The sequence below is a fragment of the Centruroides vittatus genome, unplaced genomic scaffold, assembly GCF_030686945.1.
Source record: "Centruroides vittatus isolate TY-2023 unplaced genomic scaffold, ASM3068694v2 contig_1215, whole genome shotgun sequence".
NCBI classification, from domain to species: Eukaryota; Metazoa; Arthropoda; class Arachnida; order Scorpiones; family Buthidae; genus Centruroides; species Centruroides vittatus.
This window is the reverse complement of record NW_027120777.1, coordinates 1,299,563-1,324,679: the sequence shown is the minus strand read 5'-3', so window position 1 is coordinate 1,324,679 and position 25,117 is coordinate 1,299,563. Positions and strand designations below refer to the sequence as shown.

The window sequence follows — 25,117 nt, the reverse complement described above, 5'->3', positions numbered from 1 at the left end:
CCTTTTACACCTTTTATTAATTGTATTTTCTTTTAAGTACACCAGTAAAATCATTTATTAAGCAATAAAAACGTTAAATAGCACTTATTTCTAATTATTGCCCGATTTTCTTCTTGAAAATTCCATCTTTAGTAGTCAGAAAGTTTCTTAAATATATTATTAAAAATAAAGCGCAATTTTTCTCTGAAAAAAAACTTATTTTCTTTAAGGTTTACCCTGCTTCTTAAATTCGAAATGATGAGATAGTATAATAAATTTATTCGAAAAATTTAATTTTGTATATTTTAAAGTTTTAAAAGTTCTTTTTATCGAGTGTATAAAATTATTTCTTTCTTTTATAAATTTAAAATTTAAAATAATTCGTAAGTTACTGCATATATCTAAATAATTAATTATATGAAAGTATATAATTTTTTAATTTTATTGATTATTTAAGTTAAGGAAATGTTTTTAATATAGTTTAAAAGATTATTTTTATATTCTTTAGTTTTAAATATGAAAAATGATAATGATAATAATAATTCGATTAAAATTTAAAAAAAAAAAAAAATACAGCCTAACCTCTGAACGAATGCCACGTACGTAAACATGAATGTCCGTTGTTGTGAGGTTGAAGTGTATCAATATATCAGCATAAAATTTAATTGAAAATGTATAGTTAAAAGCAATTTTTACGCAATATTTTAAAATTTTAAGCAAATTATATATAGCATAATCCCATTTTCTAAAGTATATAAGCTTTGTAAAGGAAATTCTTATAAGCAATGTTTGGCTTTTTTGCGTGTCGTTTAAGTGTTTTTGTGCTTATTGTCTTCCACTTTGTTCTATGTTGTAAATTATTTCTAGTTTATTAATGATATGCTAACCGTTTTTTGGAAAACTTATCATCTTTAGGAACATCTTCGGTTGTAAGTTTTCTCAAGAGATGAGACAGAACCATGAAAAAGTAAGGAAGATAGAAGAAGAAAGAAAATATTAGAGGAATTGGACGATTGAGGCAAAGTTTTCACTATGGGAAACCCGGGTTTAAATTCGAGAAATCTTAAAATTTTCGGAAGTAAGTTAGACTAGAGTACCTAGATATACCTAGCAGCCAATTTGGAATCATTTACTGCGTTAGTCACTATACAGAATGCAAATCTAAATATACTTGCTTGTCACTTACTTGCAGTAGTAGACCTATGGAATAGATAGAAAGCATTATTTTCGATATTTAAGGAACTAGAATGAGCTTTTTTTAAAAGCAATAGAGGAGTGGAAAAGAGAGAAGAGAGAGACGGAGAGAAAGATCAAATTTTAAAAGCATTAAATATGGACTGCATCGTATTCATTTATGCGGTGTCACCTTAATGAGCACTTTAACTAGGCTCAAGGCAGTGATTATAGCAACTAATTACGTTATATAATATTGTATATAAACCTTAATCCAGAAAATAAATTTAATTACAGTAATTTTGGGAAAATGCTCTGTTTAGATAGCTTATGAATGCATCTTGCATTCATAAGAGTATGCGTATAAGGTATTACTATTGTTATATAACAAAATGGCTGCAAAATACATTACACACTCATGTCACGATAATGTAAATACCTAGAATATTAGTTAACAGCTCTTTTATTATACCTATGCAGGAAGGCCCATCAGTTGATAACACCATTAAGCACTAATCGTGAGTTCATGCCTGGCTGGTCGCTTTGAGATTTCCAGGTTTTCTAACACCTAAACGAGGTGCTAAGTTCTGTTAATAAAAATTCATTAATAATTTTCGTATGACAAATCGATTTTTCTTCCTATTACTAATGTCAACATTCGTTATATTCTCATTTAAATTTAATTTTAGATAAATATTATACATCGAAACAAATTAATTTATCCTCTTAGATTTTGAATTAATTCATAGAAAAACTAAGATTTTTAACTTTATTAACAAATTTATTATATGACAGTTATTTGCCTTATATTTAATCAAATAAATGTAATTTTATGTAATGCCTAATCAAGCTAAATTGAAATTTTTATAAGTTTCGTGTCACATTAATAAAGTTCAAAAGTATAATAAAATAAATAAATTTATGCAGAATATCATTTGGAAGAATTTTTTATATTAAATAAGACTGAATAAGATAAATTAACGACGAAAAATCATTTTAATTAAGAAACTTTCTGGAATTGACTGGTTGGAAAGTAACATCTTGTTTATATTAATATTACAAATAAAACAATTTTACTTTTAGATCCGACAGATTGATCTAGAATTAGCTGAAAAATTTCGTTTCTACAGTTATATGCTTGTTAAAAAATCTCTATCTGGTACAGATCTCCTCTAATAACCTATTAAATAACAACACTGAACACTAATAGTCGTGGGTTCGCGCCTCTCCAACAGACTGGCCGAGTGTTTTCCGTGTTTTCTGCCCATGTCTAACACTTAAATAGAGGCCAGCTTCCTATAGATAGTCCTCTCTCAGTAAGAATCTCTCCTTGGAGGATAGCCTTCAATCAATCCAATCCAATCCAATCTTTATCTTATGTCTCTTAGGTGTTAGTTTTATATAGGTGTAAGGTTTTATTTATTCTTATTTTAAATAAAAACTGTAACCCTCTAAACACAGATAGGACGGATCAATCGGGTAGAATCTCAAATATTTATCGACTTTTGTAAACTCTGTTAGGAAAAGAATCACTCTCTTATAATGGTTAAGTAAGTTTTGGGCCACTCTGTATTTGTATCTTGACGTCAAAAGCCTTGATTCTTCTCATTTCTTCTGCTTTTCGTTCCAACATAAATTTAATTATTAGTGTAAAAACTGTTTAATAACTAGTAATTAAATTTAGAATAATTCGGAAAAAATAAATTCATTAATTTTAGATAAAAAAAAGTAAGTTAAAACGAATAAAATTCGAATCTCTACTTAATTAAAATGTAAAAAATATAAGTGCAGTGCTTAACGTTTAACGATCTACAACTTAACTTTCCCTTTTAAAGTAATGAAAGATTCGAAGATATAAGATAACAATTTTAATGATTTTTCTTAATAATTCTAAATTTCGTAACTTCTGAATTACGATATAAAGTCTAAATCTTGCTTTGGATATTAGAAAATCTCGTTTTACATTCATTTTCCTATTAAAAAATAAAAGAAATCTGATACATCAGTTTAAAATTCTGTAATTTGGAAAAGTAGCATCAGTAAGGATGCGGGGGATCAGACCACGCTGGATGATACCAAAAGTTTTGTACAGTATTATAGTTTGTATACGGCAAAGTAGGCAGTCTGCTGAGGGGATTTTATTTAAAAAACTGCTCCTATTTAGGTGATAAACACCTAAATAGGGGCTAATTTTCCATAAAAGTCCTCGCGGGAGGCATCCCCCTCGGCAGATTGCCCACATGTCGCGTTGTCGTAACCAAACGTACCATAATGATGCTGCTGAATAGCATAGAAAATAACAACATATTTTTTAAATTTAAAATAAATATTGGTTCCTTCTTCCCGTATTTAATTTTTTCAAATTAAAATAAATAGTTTTGAAAAATATATTTAGCCAATTATCTTCATATTCTGTTATCGTAATAAGATGTGATGAACATTTATTAAAGTTACACTATCTTAGACATAATCTTTTTAATTCTAAGAGAGAATAGAAGAATATAAAGGGAACGGAGTTAGATAGATAACTGGGATGACTCTATTGTTATCAGGAGAAGTACGATGTACAGGGGTAAGATACAAAATCGAGAGAATATATTTCTAATCACAATATAATTTTTAATTATTATTATTATTATTATTATGTTTATATTTACCAAGGAAATTGATGATAGAAATGGTATAACGAGCATTGAAAATTGTTCATAAATTATGATTGCATTGTTCTCTTAGGAGTACTGATGAAAAACAAATAAATATAAAACTCTTATTGTAGTGTTTATGAAACCGTGCCGGTGCTTATTCTGCAACTTGAACACAAACTATATGGTGTATTTTCTCGGACACATGGCAAATTTCATCACTAAGTTTTCGTATCAACTGAAGAAAACTTAGTGATGAAATTTGCCATGTGTCCGAGAAAATACACCATATAGTTTGTGTTCAAGTTGCATAAAACTCTTACTTTGCGACAAAGAGTAAAAGTGAGTTTCTTGAGGAGAAGTCTCTTTATAAGGGTGGTCTTTTATAGGGGGTTGCACTGTATTCATCTCCGCCATCATCACCGAAGCAGATGTAAAAAATTCATAGTAATGAAGATCCTCGAGTTCTTCAGAATGCAGCAAGACACACTCACAAGAAGATTTATCATCATTACCCTTGTTAATCAGTTCCGTTAATGAATCTTTAATTTATATCGTTGTTTGTGTGTAAATATTCAATAAATAATTTTATTTTTACGAGAAAAAATTAACTTCGTTTCTACAATTAAATCTTGCAATCCCTTTCAACTTCTAGAAGAGTTTCGATTTTATATTGCATTTTAAGCTTGAATTGCTAAGGTAAATATACGTTGGAATTTATTTATAGACTATAAACATGAAGTAACATTGCTTGTTGTTTGCATCGTAAACAGTAATTTCTGATACATACATAATGATGCATTGTACATAAACATCTAGATTTTCTTCACGTTAGTAACACCTTAAATAGGTGCCAGTTTTCTCGAGAAACCTCCCGGGAGGCATTCCCCTTTGGCAGATTATCCACCTCTCGCGTTGCTTTATACAAAGAAAAAACAAAAAAATCAAATTACGATTGTAAAAAAGATTAAAATTTCTGCATATATTGATTTGATGATTCGTAGATTCCAGTGTCTGATGGCAAAATGGACGAAACGCAAGTCGCGGATTCGCACTTGACCGACAAGCTGGCTAAGTGGAAATACACCCAAATAGGAAGCAGTTATCTATTGAAAGTTCTCCCGGGAGGCATCCCCTCGTTCAGATTGTCCCTGTGCATTACCTTATTCAATTAAACCAAACCAATCTTCAATTTTGTTTCATTCACGCTGATGTCTTCGTTTTTATAGAGGTATGCTTCGTTTTAACGTGCAGTTTGGCACCTTCACCTTTACATTACAAATCCCTTATCGATGATAAAATCTTTGTTTTTTCAATTAACAACATTGTAATTTTGCTTAATTTTGTTTTCTGTTTACTAAATGTCTTTCCAAAGTGCCCACTGGTAACGAAGTGTATAAAATACTGATAATTGGTTCGGAATTTGCGCCTGACTAACAAGCTAGTCGCGGGGAGTTTTCCAGGTTTTCTTCACACGTGCCTAATACCTAAATAGTGCCATTTTCTCACAGAAAAATCTCTCGGGAGGCATTCCTTCTTAGTAAATGACCTCCTATCGTTGATAATATTATTTGTTAAGTAAATAGGTATTTTGTAGCACTTTGATCTTACTAGATAAATAGTAAATACTAGTAAATAGATAACTAGTAAATAGAGATAAACTCTTCTTGAACTTCATTCTGACATAGCCTATTCACCCTTCTCAAGTTATCCAAATAAGGATAACTTGAGAAGGGTGAATAGATTATGTCAGAATGAAGTTCAAGAAGAGTTTATCTCTATTTACTAGTTATCTATTTACGAAAGACTCTTCAAGAAGGAGGTGTAAGTCATAAATTGGATTATATTGTAGTTAAGCTCCGACAGACATACAGAAAGGAATGAAGAGAGGAAAAAAAGGACTTCTACTTGACCATTCCTTAAATTGAATCACTAGTGATGACGCTGAATAATTGTAATAATTCTTGTAAAATATAATACTGTTAAGGAATCTTTTTAAATTTATTTTTCAAAACGCTTTTAATGTTCTTAAACTTCAAAGGGGGAAGTGGAGGAATGAAAACCAGCAAAGTGTATAACACGTGTTAATGGTACGAGCTTTAGACTATCAATAGACAAGGCCTCATATAAAATAAACAAGCTCCAGCTTATGATCTCACCCATTGGTGGGGTAAAAGGCCTCATATATTTTATTGCTAGTAGAGATTTGGTCCTACCCACAGATACTTATAAGAAGCAACGTCATTACAACACCTTTATAGAATAGGACCATCAACATATTTGAAAACGAGAATTGGTCAAAGAACGGAAAAATAACAAATTTATTGCTTTATAGACAATTCTTTAATAAAATAATTCAATTCTGAAAAAAATAAAGAGCTTATTTCGGGCCTACGGTAGGCCTGAAAAGAGCCTTTTATTGTCTACAAGGCGAAAAAAGAACATATTTCGAAAGTGCTTAATTTCTATCCTACGTGCTTAAATTCAAATTTGAAAACCCTATTTATAAATTAAGATATATTATGTTAATATCATATATATCCCATATGTCACTTATATAATAAACTTAATAAATTGTAATAATCCCCTTATATATTCCTTAATTATAAATTTAATTATAATATATTTAATAGTTAATAATTGATATAAATATTCGCTATTAATTTTCACTTATACTTTAACGCTTATAAATCCTTATAAATAAACCAGTAACAGGAATAAAATAATTATAAATTTAATTTTAACTTTAAATTATTTGCTTATTGGCACGTCGAGAATTAAAAATAAATGAATAATGTCGCAGAGTTTCGAAGTCATTTTTAAATTTTAAATGTTAAAAAATAAATTTAGGAAATCGATATTAAAGAATTTTGATACTTTAATGGATAATTTTAATTTTCTTGAGTGCTTTATTATGTTTTGCATTTAGTAAATGATGTAATTACCATTAAGATTTTCCTATTTTTAGTTCATTTCAATCATCTTCTCCCACTCTCAATGTTAATTTAAACGGAAAAAAATTGAGTTTAAAGAATAATAAATTTATTTTTTTTATCATTTAATGTCGTTAATTTTATAAATTCAATATAAAAAAAAATTATATTTTAATCGATGTATTTTCATGATAAAACTTTAAAAATTTCGAGTGGTTTACGTTCAAACTGAATAAAATAAAATTTTTTCATTTATTTTAAAAATATTTATTAATAAATTTTTATATTAATTCGAAATTCAGCCATACACGTCACTTAAAAATGGACTTTTAGGAAAAATATATTGAATAATTAGTAAATATAATTTAGAAGAATTTATTAGAGTAAAAATGCTTATAATGCATTTAAAATAAATTATAATTAACAGGAAATATTACTTAATTTTCATTAAATTAGGGTGATAAAGAACATCACGTGCTTAAGATACCAAAATTAAAGTTTAAAAGAAAAATAACTTTTATATTATTAATTATTATAAAAAGTCAAAAATGACTATTTTGAGGGTTTGGATAAGTTTTTACGAATATTGTTAATGCTAATAACGAGTAAAATTTTCTATATTCCAAAATTTAATAGAATAATCCCCCTTATATACACGTTACCATGCTAAATTTCGTTTCTTCAAATTACCATCTTGAGGTATTAAACAAAATATACTCAAAATACCCGAAACTTTTCTCTTTTTTAACTTTTTTGGAGTTTAGGGGTCTTAAAAAATCGAGATTTTCAAATCCCTGAGGTAAAATTTGATACTATTATAATACTTTCCTGTGTTACGTTTTAACAACGGGAAAATAGAACGGATTTTCAGGAAAAATTTGGACGATAATTACAAATAAATAACGTAAAAGTATTTATTAAATAATGAAAAACTTAATTACGTAAATTTAAAAAAAAAACACAAGGAAATAATACAAATTAATTAAACAAGAAATGCTTCAAATTTTCGTGGCATCCGGACTTTTAAGGCACGAAAAGAAGACCACAAATTTAAGACTCAACCCAACTTTAGAATATGCTAAAATGAATCTTTAGATGTTAATTAAATCGAGATTAATTAAATATATTTTACCTTAAATAAACGTTTATCTTACCTCAACATATACAAGATGCTACCTCCAGGATTTAATCGAACCAATACATTTGGTACCGTAACGTATTGAAAATCTGCATTTTTAGCATTTGGAAAGAATACTTCCGGTTTCCATATTCTTTTAACTAAATTTGGATCGTTTAAATCTAATGCACGAGTGACATTTGGACTCTCGAGTCGTGTATCGTTCCACGATTGTCGTAAATAAAGATCAACTTCGTAATCCTGTTCGAGAATTATGTAAAGATATAATAATTTATGTAAATTTTAAGCGATTTTTTTTTAATTTTAGACGTTTAAACATTAAAATAATTTGAGAATAATTAATTTAGATTATAAATATGTTTTTAATTAATTATCAATTTTTCAAAGTTCATAACTATGGGTAAAAATTGATTTCTGGAAGAATAAAGAACAAAAGTGGTCCTATTAACACACGAACTGTTGCAGGAAGAATCGCAATAGATGCTCAAAGTATCTTCCATGGATCTCTCGTCACATTGTGGTATAACCATGGTACAACAGTGCGGCCTCCGACCATTCCCATTTGCTTTTCTGTATCTGAATATTAGGTCTACTGTTCCTGATAGGAATAATAGACCATTCACACAGCACTACATACACTTGCACTAAGGTCTTGTTCAGCAGACAGCATACTGAAGCCAAATCATGTCATCCATGGTACATTTCTGGACATACAGTATAATACAATCATTTTTGTTCTTTGTCCTTCTAAGAATGGTTTCTATTTCCGAAAAAATTTTACTTCGAAATTTAGTCACTGATGCAAAATTTGGCGCTGCTCTCCTCTTAATCTTCTATTTGCGTACGTTATCTAACAAATTTCGGTGTTGAAAGTATTGTACTTCGTTTTCTAACCTCCGAAATTCGTTAGAAAACGTACATAATATGCTAACTAAGACAACATCAGCGCTAAATGTCGCCCTACCGGCTAGTTTTGAAGTAAAGAAATTTTTCGTAAATCGAAACCTCACATTTAAATGAGTGTTAATACCAAATTTCGTTTAGATTTGTTCATTAGTTCTTTTTACAGAGAGCTTTAAGTAACTATTATTTAATTATGTTTAGTAACTATTATTAAATATATAAAGTATATAAATCATAATGAAATAATAGTTAGCCTACTGTATATATATATATACAGTAGGCTAATTTAAACAAAGGCTACCAATTATTAAACATTATATGCCGATAGACTTTTAAATTAGCTTTAAAATATTTTATTAAATATGTTAAAGTTAAGCGTTGTGGTTACATTAAACAAGAAGAAAATAAAGTGTAATTACCATTGTAGCTGGATTAATTGATCCGAAACTTCTTATATATATCTCACAAAAGACAACAGTGGGTTTCCCTTTAAGAAAAAATAAATATGCAGTTATATATATAACTAAATGAATTATATATACAAGCTTAACTGTTTACATGTATACCTAGTTCATATTCATTCATACATACACATAGTTTAAGATGTTTACTTATATGTATCAATATAAATAATTTAAATAACGAAAATAAAGTTTATAAACTTTAATTAAATCTATTTTAACAAATTATATATTTATATATTCGTCTATAAGAGAAGCAATAACAAAGATTTAGTGTTTTACTATTTACAGATCACATTAATTTACTCAACTCCTACGTAAAGCGTTCATTTATCTTGATAAATTTGCACTAAAATTGTTGGAAAGATTAAAAGTTCTTTAAAGTTTCTTCAAATATACACAAAATTGAGAAAAATAAAGGTGAAAAATATTCTTTAAACAAGCGAAAATCGATGGTGAAGTATGCAAGTTGTAAAATTACTGGATCATTTAATTTCTGTTTTATGTTTAAAATTGTATTGTTCCGTGATTTAATTCAATCACTTCGGATAACGAAACATGAATAGTTATTAAATTTAATTGATACATTTAAATTGGGAAGAACCGAACGGATTTTATTAAATTTTAATGTGTTTACTACATTGTACAAGTGGGGAGCACCAAGAGCAAGCATCATTAATGCTTAGAGAATAATAATAATAATATCAGTTAAATAATTGATTTATATAAGTTCCTTTTCTTTTTTCTGTACACGAAAATGCCGTTTTGAATAAACTAATTCGTCACATTTTTATCAAACAATGCTGTGCTTTTCAGATTACGAGAAATTTGATGTTGAAGTAGATAACAAGATCACGAAAACTAAGCTTCTCTTTGCTTCAGTTATAAATGATTCTATATTGACTCGAATATAAACCTAATGTGGTTTTTATGTTCCGAAATTCTTTATCGTTCTTTGTAAAAAAAATCGATAAGAAATGCATTTTTCTTTTCTTTTTTTTCCCCTTATTTTCTTTATCTTGATATCGCGTAGTATTGTATATGATGAACTTACCTAAATGGCTAGTTGGCAATGCTCTCCGATCGTATTTTCTTAACAATTCGTCCAATTTTCTTAAATCTTCTTGGGTACCATTCCAAACACTAGAAATTTATAAAATAACAGAAAATATTTTTAAAAAAATATACGAATATTTCTAAAATTTCACATTTTTACGGATAGTATAGAGCAATTTTTTCAAACTCTTCGAATGCCTACCAGTGGTTTAGTTAATAAAACACTGGTAGTTTGTCGGGTTCATACTTCCGCGTGGAGTTTTCTTCACGTCTGTAACACCTAATTAGGGCCAGTTTCCTTAGAAAGTCCTTTACTTTCAAGAAGGAAATATTGCCCACTTTGGAAATCACTGATATAGACTAGTGTAAGCATAATTGTTTAATAAGCATAAATCTTTAAAATTGTTCAAAAAATACTGGATTGCTTTGAATTTAAGCACTTCAAATTACTATATTGCTATATTTATATATACAGCAATACTACTTTGAATTTAAAATTGGAGTGAAACATAAACTTGGGATTCTTTTTATCATTCTTATTTTGATGATATTTTCTGTTTATTACATATAAATATATAGACATATAGATATTTGTTAATTATACTTATTTTGAATACGTTTTTAATACAGCAAAACCTGTCCAAAACGGAACCTGCCTAAAACAGAAAAAAATCTTCGAAAAGAGCGATTTTCTGTGTTAAATAAAACAGGTTTTACAGTATTTTTATTATTTAGTGTTTATGAAACCGTGCCGGTGCTTATTCTGCAACTTGAACACAAACTATATGGTCTATTTTCTCGGACACATATAGATATTTGTTAATTATACTTATTTTGAATACGTTTTTAATACAGCAAAACCTGTCCAAAACGGAACCTGCCTAAAACAGAAAAAAATCTTCGAAAAGAGCGATTTTCTGTGTTAAATAAAACAGGTTTTACAGTATTTTTATTATTTAATATTTAAATTACACAATAAACCTGTGTAAAACGGAATCGGACTGAGTTTAACAGGTTTCCTTTTTTAATAGATTTTCTTTTTAACATTAAAAAAATCGCTTCCTTTCAAAGAACTTTATCCATTTAGACAGATTTTCGTTTTATTCAGGTTCCGTTTTGGACAGGTTTCACTGTATTTTTAAAAAATATTCTTATAATATTCCATAAAATATATAATTGCTATCATATTTTAAATAACCGCTGTAAAAGAAAGAATAATTGATATTCAGGAAGAGTAATTCAGATTATATGACAGGTCACTAATTACCTAAATTACAAGCAAATAAATTAAATAAAAAATATATTAATTACCTGTATTAAATAATAAATAACAATTTATAATATTCAGTAAAAACAATGATTTTTTTTCACATGTAAACAAAGTACTTTAAAGAATGAATGGTGAAAAAACTATGATAAAAACAAAGTAAAATAATATAGAAATTAAATTAAAAACTGTTTATATTGCTTTCTTGATACGTAATCAATCCACTTATTTTATTAATTTAAATATAAATGAATTAATAGAATACAATGAATTTTAAGAAGGATCTCTTAATAAAGTTAATGCCATTATCCAATTCAGAATGTGTGGATGAATTACAAGTAATTTCAGAGATTTATTGGGATTATTATTATGGTGTAGAGCCTAATAAAGGGTCAATGCTAAAGGAAGGAAGAGAGAAGAGATGAGAAAACTCCCTGTAGGCTATAGAACACATAGGTTATATGAGAAAGTATGAAAGAGATATACGAAATTTGTTATACATGTTAATATTTGTATGTGATATACGATAATTATATAAAGTAACAGCTTCTTTATGATTGTTATAAACGTGTTGCAAACGTGAAAAAGCCCGCAAAATACTATATTGGCGAGGTATTAAACGCATGACCAGTGTTAATAGTGTTATCCACTCGGCACTGGTGGGAAATTACAATAAAGGCAATACAAATCTTAAGTAATATTTGCAAGTGGACTAACAGAATAATGCCAAAAAAATAAATTAAAAATTTTATTGGCATAAACATTTTTACGAATAATTACACTTAAAATCTTGCGCACCGTAAACAGGAATAAATCCATAAAATAAGTTCTAAAAATAGAAAACTTGAAATCACTTTCTTTTCATACTTTCTGGAAAATTATTTCATATATTTTTTTAAAGTTTTATGATATTATAAAATATATTTTATATTACTAGAAAATATCTCGAAAACTTTTTCAAAACTATAAATTCATTTCTAACTTTATACTTTCTAAATTAAATAAGATAGATGTAAGTTTAAACGTAATTTCATTTCGTAGGAAACTAATTTTTATGACTATAAATTTTTATTCAAGTCACGTGTATTGAATTTTATCACATTTGAAACTTTATGATATCCAGATTAAGAGACTAACTTTTTGCCTTAGGTTAAGATCGAATTTACATGATTTATTCGTTTTCTAACGTTGAAAAAAATCTTCTGATCGGAGTTCTTCACTTATAATAAAATATAACTTCACATTATTTTTATAAATTTAACACGATTTACGTATTCAGCCTACATATATGAAACTTTTAAAGCCATTTAATAATTAATATGAGCATGAAAGATGTTTATTTGTGAAATATAATGTAAAGTTACAAATAAGCTATTTATTCTTATAAAATTAAATTTATATTATTAATAAATTGATGTAGAAGTGGATAGAAGAAAGAATATTTCTTCTAATTTAACCCTTTGTAATCACTGAATTAATATGAAAATTTAAAGGTATTCTACCATTAACTAATTGCTGTTAATTTTATGAATAACTAAATGAATTTCTGATAATTAAATAGTTAAGTTTATTAATTAGAAATTCCCTATGAAGCACGCACTAATACAATTCTTTGTATATTCTGTCAACACTTCCTAATCATCTCTGCCTTTAATATTTATATTATTATAATTTATTCATAAGATAAATTATAAAATTACAGATAATCCATTTATTTTTATGAAATAATTTTCCTAATAATTATAAAATGAAGCAGAATAGAAGTAAGAGGAAAAACATTTCGAATAGTTTAACTATTAAATCCTCGAGTTAATAGTAAAATGTCTAAGTTATAACAATAATTATTGCTTATTTTTGAATAATTAAAATGGTTTCAATAAGTTAAGATATTTAATTAGAGATTTATTATTAATTAACTAAGATTATAATTTATGAAAGTAAATGTATTAAAATAGAAAGTAAAGTGGTGTAAATTCAATCTATGAGAGAACATTTACTGTTGAAGAATTATCTATTAAACAAACGATAATAAAATTTAATAAAATATTAAAAATTAAATATTAAAAATGCGTGATCTTCCTACTTTAACTTACTTATAACTTTCTTCCTTTACCTCTATAATAATTTATTTCTTAACGAAAATTATAGTTTTAAAAAATATTTTAAATTAATTTATTTTTACTTTTCTGGCTGTTGTATATAACAGAGAAAAAGTATGGCGATAAATCACAAAATTAGCCCCAAGATTTTAAAATTTTGAACTCAGAGGTCCTTGAAATGTCGAGAAATTGCAAAATGTTACGGATTTTTTCTATATATATGGCTGTTAGTGCGTGTGTATATGTGGGTGGCAGGATTTAATTCACCCAATTTGAAGCTTAATAACTCCTGTTTCTTTCGTCAAAAAATTCTAAAATTTCGCATATAGGTTTATGTATTAGAGCGAAATGTTTCTAGAAATTTTTAGGAAAATCAAACCATTAGTTCGGGAGATATGGTTCTCAACCCCTTAACTCCTTCCATTTTTGTCCTCCGAAAGGAGATTGAATCATAATCCAACCAAAAAAGTATATAAAATTATTTTTTCCAGTAAGAAAATGCCGGGCTGAAAATTTAAAATATATGCTCTCGATTTTAGTAATGTCTCGCGCCTGTACATCATACTTCTCCTGATAACAACAGAGTCGTGCCGGTCATCTAACTTCTTCTAGATGTTAAACTAGGACAAACATACGTACAGACCAGGATATACAGTTTGAATTGTATCTCAACTATAATCAATATCGAAGAGTGTCAATAATCTTCGGTTATTTGGCGCTGTAAAAGGGTAATTTTAGAGTGTACGTCAGCATTATCTTTTAAATATTTACAATTTTGAAATCGTTTACTTTAGAATAAACAGCTTAAAATTTAAAAAATAAAGTAGGAATGAGGCAGATATTCGCTCGAAATTGGAACAAGAATAGATAATAAAGAGGAAAAAAACATATTTTTTTATGCAAATTGCATTTTACTTTTTATAATAAACAGCAGAAGATATCGATTTACAATATATTCAATATATTATTTATTATTATTGTTTGTTTATTTTTGAATAAAATGTTTTATTTAGTAAAAAGGAATAATAACTTTCAATATTTTTTAAAATTTGGTATAAAAATTTAAATTAAAAATTGATCGAGAAAAATTAATTATATATATATATTAAAAATTTAATTAAAACATCAAATTATATTAAAAAACAAACAAAATAAATATATTTATTAAAAAATTAAATAAATTAATTTTTCTCAATACAAAAGTGTTTTAAAATTTATAAAATGGAAGAGATACTACTGTATAGATTTTTCAGTAATAGGCTTATATTACATACCACTGAAAATATTAAGCTTCTCTTTAGTTATATTGTACTGTAGTACATTACTGTATAAAACTGTATTCTATATTGCACGATAATATTTCGTATATGTATGCTGCACCTTTAATACTGCATAGAAATACTTCACTTGTTAATACTGTGAAAGTATTATGCTAATGTTACACAGACATCACTGTTAATGCTGCATAGGTATTATACACTATTAATGTCGCATAGATATTCTGCACCGTAAATGCTGTACAGATATTAACGATGCATAGAAATTCCGTCTAACAGTGCTGCCCTTTAATTCTGCATAGAAGTGCTGTACCGTTAATGCAGCACAAATACATATAACGAATTGATAATATTTTACAGTTATACATTCCATTCTACACCACTAAAACAATTTAAAATAACAATTTTGATTTAATAATACAAGCTAAAATTACATTTATTAAGTATTAAATTTTATTAATATAAATCAATATAATTAATTTTATTAATTTTCTTAACTTTTAATTATCGTAAATTCCACTTTACAACCCGCGAGTGATATATTAATCTCAGAAAAAAAAGACAATTGATAAGAACACTTCTAATGTATTATGTACTTTAATAATGTAAATTTTAACATAAAGAATAGAATTTTTATGGCTTAATTTACATTTAAAAATTAAAAAAAAATTTTTTACAGGGTATAAAACTTATTTAACATTTTATTATTATTTTTTATTTATTATTCTGTCCAGATGTATTATTATTAATAATAATAATAAAATGAAAAATAATTATACTTAAAAAGTTTTATTTTATTTTTATTCTCATCTTAGAAAATTAATTAACGTATATCTTGTAATTATAAACCTTATAAAAATTCGAACTTTAATTAATAATCTATTTGATAAACATTATAAAAACTCGTTTATATTTTTAGCAAATTATTTCAAATAACAAATCATTGATAAGTCTATTTAAAAATAATTTAAATATTAGCCTTTTAATCAATTTAATTTTTATTTTTCTTCTCAAATTTCATTCATTTTTCTTAGAAAATATGGAAAAATAAGGTAAATTTCTTTTTTTTTATTAACAAGGAAAGGACTTTTTAATTTTAATTATATTTCAAATAATAAATTAATAATTTAAAAGCATTTAAAACATTAAAAAAAATTAAATAAATATATTTTTTAAATAATTATATTGAAGCTAAATAAGAATTTAAAAAATTAAATTAAAAAATATATAAAATAAAATAGGAAAAAACCCATGTATAATATAAAAATAAATCAATATAAATAACTAGAAAATAGATTAAAATATAAATATGAAATAAGCTTTAAAAAAACTTAAAAATTTAAATTAAATTTTAAAAAATACAAAAAAAAATTAATTTAAAAATGTAAAAAAAATGTATAATACAAACATTTACATAAAAAATTAAATAAATAATTTAAAAAAATAAAAAAAAAACTTTAGATTAATTAAATAATGTAAGTAAAATAATGATAAAGAATGTATGGGATTAATTACAATTAAATTAAATTGTGGGTTCGATTTAAATACAATTACAAATAGAAATTAAATAATAAAAGAAGGGGAAAAATAATTGTCTTGTGATAATACTTTGTTAATGGACGGTTGTTTGTGAAGAGCAAATAAATTTCTGTTGACAAAAGAACATCATAATTAACCGAAGATTAATGAGAAGTTAAAAGATCTTCAACCAATTGCAACTGTCTTGAAGTTAAATGTAATGATGATATATATATATTTATATAGGAAATTTTAAATTAATTATAGAGGCCTACTCTCTGTATAATTAAATAAAATATGTGGTTTTAAAATTTAATTTTTATAAAATAATAATACAGTAAAACCTGTTCTGAATAAAACGTAAACCTGTTTAAGCAGAAAGGATTCTTCGGAGCGGAGCGATTTTCTGTTTAAAAACAACCTGTAAAAAACGGATTCATAGTAAATAGAAACCTCCTAAGACAGGGAAATTCTTCGAAACGGCGTCATTTTATATTTAAAAAAAACCTGTCTAAACGGACACCTGTCTAAGCGAAAAAAATTCTTCGTAATGGTGTAAGTTCTGTGCTAAAATCTTATTTAATGCCGGTCTTTAATAATAAAATGGAAACCTTTATAAGCGGAAAAGATCCTTTGAAACGGAGCGATTTTCTATTCTTTTTAAAAAAAACCTGTTCAAACCGGATTCTGAATAAAATAGAAACCTGCCTAAGAAGGAAAATTCTTCAGAACGGAGGGATTTTCTATTTAAAAAACCCGTTTAAAACGGTTTTACAGTAAACGGATACCTCCTAAGTGGAAAAGATTCTTCGGAATAGAGTAATTTTTTATTTAAAAAAAACCTGTTTAATACGGATTTTTTGTTTTATAAAACAGAAACCTGCCTAAGCATTAACACTTTAAAAGTTTTTACCTCATTATTTATTTTAGTTAAGAATTTTCTTTATAAAAACAATTTTTTAAAGTTGAATAATTAATAATTTTTTTTATTTGTATAATGTTTATATTTTATGTAAATTTCTTTATATTTTTATTATATTTTTAAGAAATTGTTTTTAATAAATAAGAATAAAAATTCAATTTTTTGAAAATTTATTTAAAAGTATTCGTCATAATTAAGTAAATGTAGTTTAAAATAATTTATTAGAGTAAAAAACGTTAAAAATGTATTTAAAATTAAATATAATTAATAAAAGATATAAAATGAACCGAAAATACTGTTAAAGTTTCATTATATGCGGGCTTTTCAAGCGAATTTAGTATACATTCTAACATAACATAAGCAGAAGAAGCTATCAAATATTCATTATATGCGGGTTTTCGAAGCATGATAAAGAATACCCCGATTTTAATACTCGTTCCCACTTTATTAAAAAAAAAAAAAATCAAATCTTTAGGAAAAATAATTAAAAGTAAATAATTTATTTAAAGAGTAAAAACGTTAATTATGTACAGTAAAACCTGTGTAAACCGGACCCGCATGTTACCGAATATTTTTATTTTTGATTTAACAAGTTTCCGTTTTAAACATAAAAAGAATTTGCTCCGTTCCGATGAATATTTATATTTCATTTAAACAGGTTTCCGTTTTACACAGGTTCCGTTTCGAACAGGTTTTTTTTAATTATTATTTTAGCATAAAATATCGCTCCGTAACAAAGAATTTTTTCCGTTTTGGGAAAGATTTCCGTTTTATTCGGTGTCCGTTTTATACAGGTTTTACTGTATAATATCAAAGAATTATTTAAAAAGATTTCTTATCGTGTAATATTATTTTTTTTAAATCTTATTTACTTTGCGCTTGTAGCAGTAAAATCTTTCTGTAGAAGACGAGTGATTTTATCTTCCATCTTTTATTTCAGATTAAAGATATAAAGAATGGCGTGACGTAATAATTCCGTTCCTCGTATTTTATTTTTTTACATCCCCAAATTGTATTAAAACAAGAAATGATTCATCGAACAGGAATTCCAAAGTTCTAAAATAGTATATATTTAGTTTTGTTACATGAACTTTCGTGTTTATTTCTGCTAAAATTGAAGAACTTCCAATCGTCCTCCCTTCAAATTTTTCTACAAATTAATACCTTAATTTTTTTTTTAAATATAAATTATAATATTTGTATTGTAAACCCCTTCACTGTACTATGAGTAGAAATAATTATATAAATTATGTTTTAAGTGATTATCAATAAATTTAGTGAAGTTCAACTCAGTGTGAATCGGAAAATCAAAGACAGAAATTAAAATCTGTTGCAAAAAATATTGAATATAAAATTCTGCTTCTGAAAATAAATAAAAATTTCCTTAAATTTTAATTGACTCGACTGTTTACGTGAAGTCGAAGACGTGCAGAAATGTTGTATTTACGATAAGGTTGAAGTTATTTTGTTAAAATATTTAAAGTGAAAAGAATTGGGCAGTGAACGTGGAATTTTTGTGTTTTTTTCAGGTTTAAATAGGGGCCATTATCCCATAAAACATTTCTTCTTATCGACAGATTGCCCATGTGTAGCGTTGTGTACGAATAAACTAATACTTAGGAATAGTCAGGGCTGGAGACAGACTTGTTATGGTCGTAAGCTGTAATATATGAGGCCCTTGCCCTCTACTAAACAGTGATACTAAATGTGAGGCCCTAAGCTATGGACTCATAACGCTAAGGTTTAAGCTGTAGATTGTTTGGGTTAAGTGCAAATTTGGCCCTATGTCTCTTTGCTCCTCAGGAAGGAACGGAGAGACGTATAAAAAGGACGGAATACGTCTATGGCTCTAAGCTATAATATACAAGATGCAGGACCTCCTAGAGTTTATATGAGACCTGGGTTAGACCGGGCTTTTTTTTGTCATTAACAGACAATTTTTGTCTGTTTTTTTAAAGAAATGGCACATTAAGAATATTTATTTATTAATAAAAACAGTCTTGAAGGTTTTATCTTCTGCAAGTAAAAATTTGTAGGGGGGGGGAACCACTACGAGCCCACAACTTTTCTCCAGGAAAAATCACCAGTTTCAATCTTTTGACGGCCCTGATAAGACACTTTCTGTTCCGTCAAATAATATGTTTAATGGTATGAGGCCCTAACTTGTAACCTCGTAGCGTAACGTCAATTGCGTCTAAATCTATAAGCTTTCAGGTCATATGCCCAGGCCTTGATTGGCACGTATACAAATATTTTTCTGTAAATATTTACAGAAATATGCGCCAAGAATTCCAGATGCATCATCCCTTTTTGATATACCCGAGTATGCTGCTGATATACGCCGGTAGACAGCAATGGTACTTTGTGACTTCCTAGGGCACAGGCAAATTAGCGGGACTCATGTACAGTATTGAGTTCAAACATTTTTTTCAGGGGAAATTTTTGGAAAAATATTTTCTTATAAAAAAATTTTTGAGACATGCTGGTGGGGCCCCAAACACCAGTGGCATGGTACCCATAGGATAACTTTTCGCCCATAAGATGACAGATAAAAAATTTAAGTTTAATTAATGTAACACATAGGTAGTCCTCTGCGTATCAATTTGTATTAATAAAATTACATTATTGAAAATAGATTAATATAATAATTTACGTCATGGAAATGGACAAAATTTACGTTATTTAAATAATATAAATGAATTTGTTTGTTAAAATTTAAATAAACTTTATAAATACAATAAAATAATTATATTATTCTGAATTAATTCGACTTTGTAACAAATTTTAATCCAGGAATGTAATTATTGTTTAAAATAATCAAAGAGAATGAAAAAAATTATAATTAATTACAGAATTGTTGTACAAATTTTAAAATCCGTCTTTATTCAATTTTATTAATACCTATTTAAATAAAAATTAATTAAAATTTCTAAAGTTAAAATTGATTTTCTAATTTTCAAACACAAATTCCAAGCACACAATACAAAGATTAAACCTTAAACATTTAACACTATCGAATTTTAAAGTATTTAAATCGTGTGACAAATTTATCAAATAAAATGTTGATTTTATTATATCAAAATTTTAATTAATTAAATTATATTTTAATATAATTATACATTTTAATTAATGGAAAAATTATTATATAATTACAGTAAAATTCCCCTTACTTTGGGACCGTCCTTCAAATACGGCGGTCCCAAAGAAACAATGTATTTAAATTAGAAATTTAAAACATTTTTGAAGAATATTTTTTTAGTTTTAAATCTGTTTTTACTCTCTTAATTACGTAATTTTTCTTCGTTTATTTGTATTTGTCACATTAGATCTAACACAGAGTGATGTTACTCATCATCTACACAGTTTAATCTTCGGATGAAGAAGAGCATTACTCAAGAGAAAGTCAAGAATTTGTTAAATTTCTTGTAGATAAATGAAAAATATAAATTATATTACGTCAAACATTAAGTAAGATGTCCACAGATACGTCAATTATCTGAAAATTTTGACATATTACTGACGTTAAACCCTCTTTCTATCATCATAACTCTTGAATTCTATACACAAATGTGCAAAAATTCTACAATTATTTTCCTCTGTTATATATATATCCATAACAAGGTAATCAGTCAAAAATGGGCCCCCTTAATATGTTTAGATTTTTTTGACTCAAGATCTTCAAACTTCAGGAAATGCAATAGATTCGTGGGTGTTTTTCTATATGTATTGATATTGATATATGGGTGACACTATCTTGTTCACCCACTTTAAAGCTTAATAACTCCTGTCCTGTTTGTCAAAATTTTCTGAAATTTTGCATGGAGGTTTGTATATTAAAGGGATTGATTCTATTAAATTTTTATGGTTAAAGGTAGAGGGGGTGGAGAGATAAGAAGTCATGTGTCACATCTCGAGTAGAGTCTGACTTAAAGATTTTAACATTTACAATTTTTTTTTGTTTATAAAACCGATCTCTACACTCAAAATTAAGCTTTTTGACATTTATAATAATTAATGATATAATTTCTGCAATTTTATTAATTTACAATATGTAAACTGACCACAGATGTTTCAACAATCTGTGAATTTTGGCACACAGATGATGCTGACACTTTACATATCATAATTGATCTTCTACTCTATAAATAAATATATAAAAAACTCTACAATTTTTATAAATTTTGGTGAATGGACAACGTAATGTGTATATTCTACAGCACTTATTTTATCTATTTGATTATTTATTAGAACATAATTTATTCACTTGTATTTGACACTGCATCACCTATCAGAGATTGATGCCAATCATCATCTACACAATTACAACTTCTAATAAGGAAAAACTGCATATAAAACAAGGTACATTAGTTCATCTTCTTAAAGGTAAATGGTCTAATCTATGGGTTTTAACAACTTCTTTAACATCCATTACACATAATGTAGCCTACATATAACAGTATTTACAAAAAGCATAAATTTTTCTCATTTTTATAACTTAAATTTGCAATTATAATTACAGTATTTAATGAATTTTAAATACAATGTAAATTAAATTTAAATTTTTTTTTTTTTTTTTACAATATTTTCTAGAAAAATTGAATATAAATACACATTTACTCTTAGCGCCATCTTGTATTACAAAAACGAAAAAATTTCGAGTTTTATTTTTAAAAAATGTATATTTTATAATTTAAATCATTAAAAAGAAAAATAAAAAATAAAAAAATATAAATAAAGATTTAATGTAATAATTAAGCATTTCATGCGTAGAAACTTTAATAAATGCTAGTAGCTGTCTTTTATTTAATTTATTTTAAATTAACATAAGCAAGGAGGAAATCATTCGTCTAAAAACTTGAATTATATTTTAATGTTTTTTTCCTTTCACATGCCACAAAAGTTATTTTTCTAATTTAAAAAGTAAATTTCGCGCAACACTAAATAAAACATTTTTCAAATAATTCGTGCACAGAACAATAAACATAATTCACACGCCACCATATTTAAAACAATTAAATATTTAATATAAAATACATTTAAATATTTATTATATAAAGATAAAGAAAAATTATTTTAAAAAATGATGTATTTAAATAAAAAAAATTGACAGGTTGGCTTAAAAGTCAAATATCCGTATTGTGTGTGTGTGTGTGTGTGTGTGTGTTTAGAACAATGAATTTTTCTTTTAAAAAATTAGTAAAAACACAATGATTAAGCAGTTAACCCTTTGGACCACCCTTATTTTACCATCTTTACATAATAAAGTACGTAATAAATACTTTATAATAACCTTTGAAAGTTATATAAACTGAAGCAATTACATAAAAATAAATTTAAAAAAATAATTTTCTGTTTAATTTATATATATATATACTTGTGGTTGGCCCGAATGACAATTAACCGAGTTTTGTCTATTTTATTTGAATTTGAATAAAGTTTATTCTTGGTAAACTGACGTTTGGGCGGCCCTGTATATAAGTTTACTTTTCAAATCGATATGAATAAATTTAATTATTTTACGTAAAAATATTATGCTACGAAGTATATAAATTAAATTTCCTTTAGTGAAAAGCATGTTTTTTATTTATTTTATTAATGTATTTACGTGTTTTTGGAGGGAGGAACTGAGCTTCGTCTCATCTCTTCCAGGCTGTGTTTGCATCATACCACATGTTTTCTTTCAAATATATTTAGCTTTCTGTTTTATATAATTAATTTTAGTGTTTTCTAGTCGTTGGAAATGTTATATAACTCATGACAGAGGTGGGTCAGCAAGAATATTGGCCCAGGTTCTTCGGTGGTGCATGATAGATTCATGGGGTGCAAGCGCATTTCAATTCGGAGGATCCGTGTATAGTGTTGTTCTTAGGGAAAAATTTGGGGGATATTTTCTAATAAAAGATTGGTTTGGGTGCCTCTGTTAGTGGAGGCACCTTTTAGTCTATGAGATAACGGTACTGACATAAACTAAACTTTGAAGCCTTCTATGTAAAAAGCGTTATATAATTAAAGATTATATTAATTAATAAAATATTGTAATTTTTTAAATTAATTAATTAATTTTAGGTTAAATTAAATGTAATTGGTGTAGTAGGGATTACAGATATATATCATATATCCGAAATTATCAAGGAAACAAACAATTATTCTAAACACGCACATGGTTTATTGTGATAATGAATTTTTTATGAAGAAAACAATAAGATTTTCTACAATATAAAGGAAAATAGACTAAAGATATTAAAGTTTATAGCAGACAATTTTATATGCAGGAGAAAAAAATTACAAAACTAAACTTTTCCGATTAAAAGAATTGCTTCTAACTTAAAGAATTTGATTTAATATAAAATATTACCGGTTAAATCATGTAAAATATTGTTTATAAGTAAGTTAACTATAAGTTTCTAATATAATTATTATTATTATTAGGGTATAGAGACAATTCAAGAATCTATTCTGAAGAAAGAAAGAGATGGAGAAAGGATGAAGAGAAGAGAAAGAGGATGAAAAAGAGGAGAGAAGGTCCCAGTAGTAGAATAAGTAAGTATGTATAAAGTAAAAATTATTTAAATTATTATTTATATTTTAATATTAAAAATTTATTAATAAAATATTAATTGTTGATTTCATAAGTAGTAGTTGGGGGTTCGAATTAAGAGATTAGAATCAATAAAAATTAATTATGAACAATTATTTTGCGTTAAAAGTTTATTTATTTAAGAAAAATTAAATAAAAAAATTAGCAAATTGAATTAATTATATGTTAATATAATAATAATACTAATAATAATTTATTTTTAAGGTTAATTTTATATATTTTGGATAGACAAATGAACTAACGCTAACTTCTATCAACATTTTATATTAATTAATAGTAGAAATTTAAGTTTATAAACTGGTTATTTTAAAGATTATTTATTTAAATTTTATAATAAAAAAATTAATTTTATTTATTTTTAAACAATTATAATATTTTATTTTTAAAAAAATTACATCACTTTTTAACGATTTAATTTAATTTTTTTTTAAATAAAATGAATTATTATATAACTCACGTCATTTTATTAATATATTTTTACACAAAAAATTTAATTGTAATTTTATAATATATATAAATAAATAATATTTTTAAAATTATATTAAATAATAAATTTATAAACAATTATAATTAAGTTTGAATAGAATTATTTTAAAAATTAAATAAATAAGTCCATTTCAATTGTTAATAAACGACGTAACAATAGAAAAAATACAATTAAAACTTAAAGACGTTTTAATGATTTAATAAGTGATAAATATAATTAATTGAGACTAATTTTAATTAATATTTTAAATAAAATTTTCAAGTGGAAGCTCACCTTGATGCAGGTATGGGTAAGAGATTGCTTAATATAGCTAACATGATGATTTGCATTGTTCGTTCCATAATAACAAGATCGATTAGGGGGTTGCTCTTCGTGTATGTGCTGACAGCTCTTCTCCACCTCGACATTCTCAGCTTCTACTTATAAACGTCGGTAGAGCAGGCGCAGTATTAAGGATACCCATTGGACGATAGAGAAGAAAGAATGGTTAATCTTAACATCTCCGTAATCATAACATTCTGCGTTGTTACAGTTAACTAAACGGTTATATCGCTGCCCTACATAAAGATATGGAAGAAAAAATAAATAAATAATTATCCTGAATATTTAAAAATATCTGGATTGTGTTATTTCGTTCTTTACTTTTGCTAATTTTATCCTGTTT

At 26.2% G+C, this 25,117-nt stretch overlaps 1 protein-coding gene across 1 annotated transcript in view; it reads right to left on the bottom strand.

Moving 5' to 3' along the window:
* Positions 1 to 24,877, bottom strand: part of LOC136986633 (glycine receptor subunit alpha-2-like) — a 60,707-nt gene extending 35,830 nt beyond the window's left edge. The window contains exons 1-4 of the mRNA XM_067284219.1: positions 24,727 to 24,877; positions 10,284 to 10,372; positions 9,188 to 9,255; positions 7,882 to 8,105 (exon numbers count right to left, since the gene is read on the bottom strand). Coding sequence (XP_067140320.1) covers positions 7,882 to 8,105; positions 9,188 to 9,255; positions 10,284 to 10,372; positions 24,727 to 24,860 — 515 coding nt within the window. The 5' untranslated portion in view covers positions 24,861 to 24,877. The remainder of the gene's footprint in view (positions 1 to 7,881; positions 8,106 to 9,187; positions 9,256 to 10,283; positions 10,373 to 24,726) is intronic.
* Positions 24,878 to 25,117: the final 240 nt, after the last annotated feature.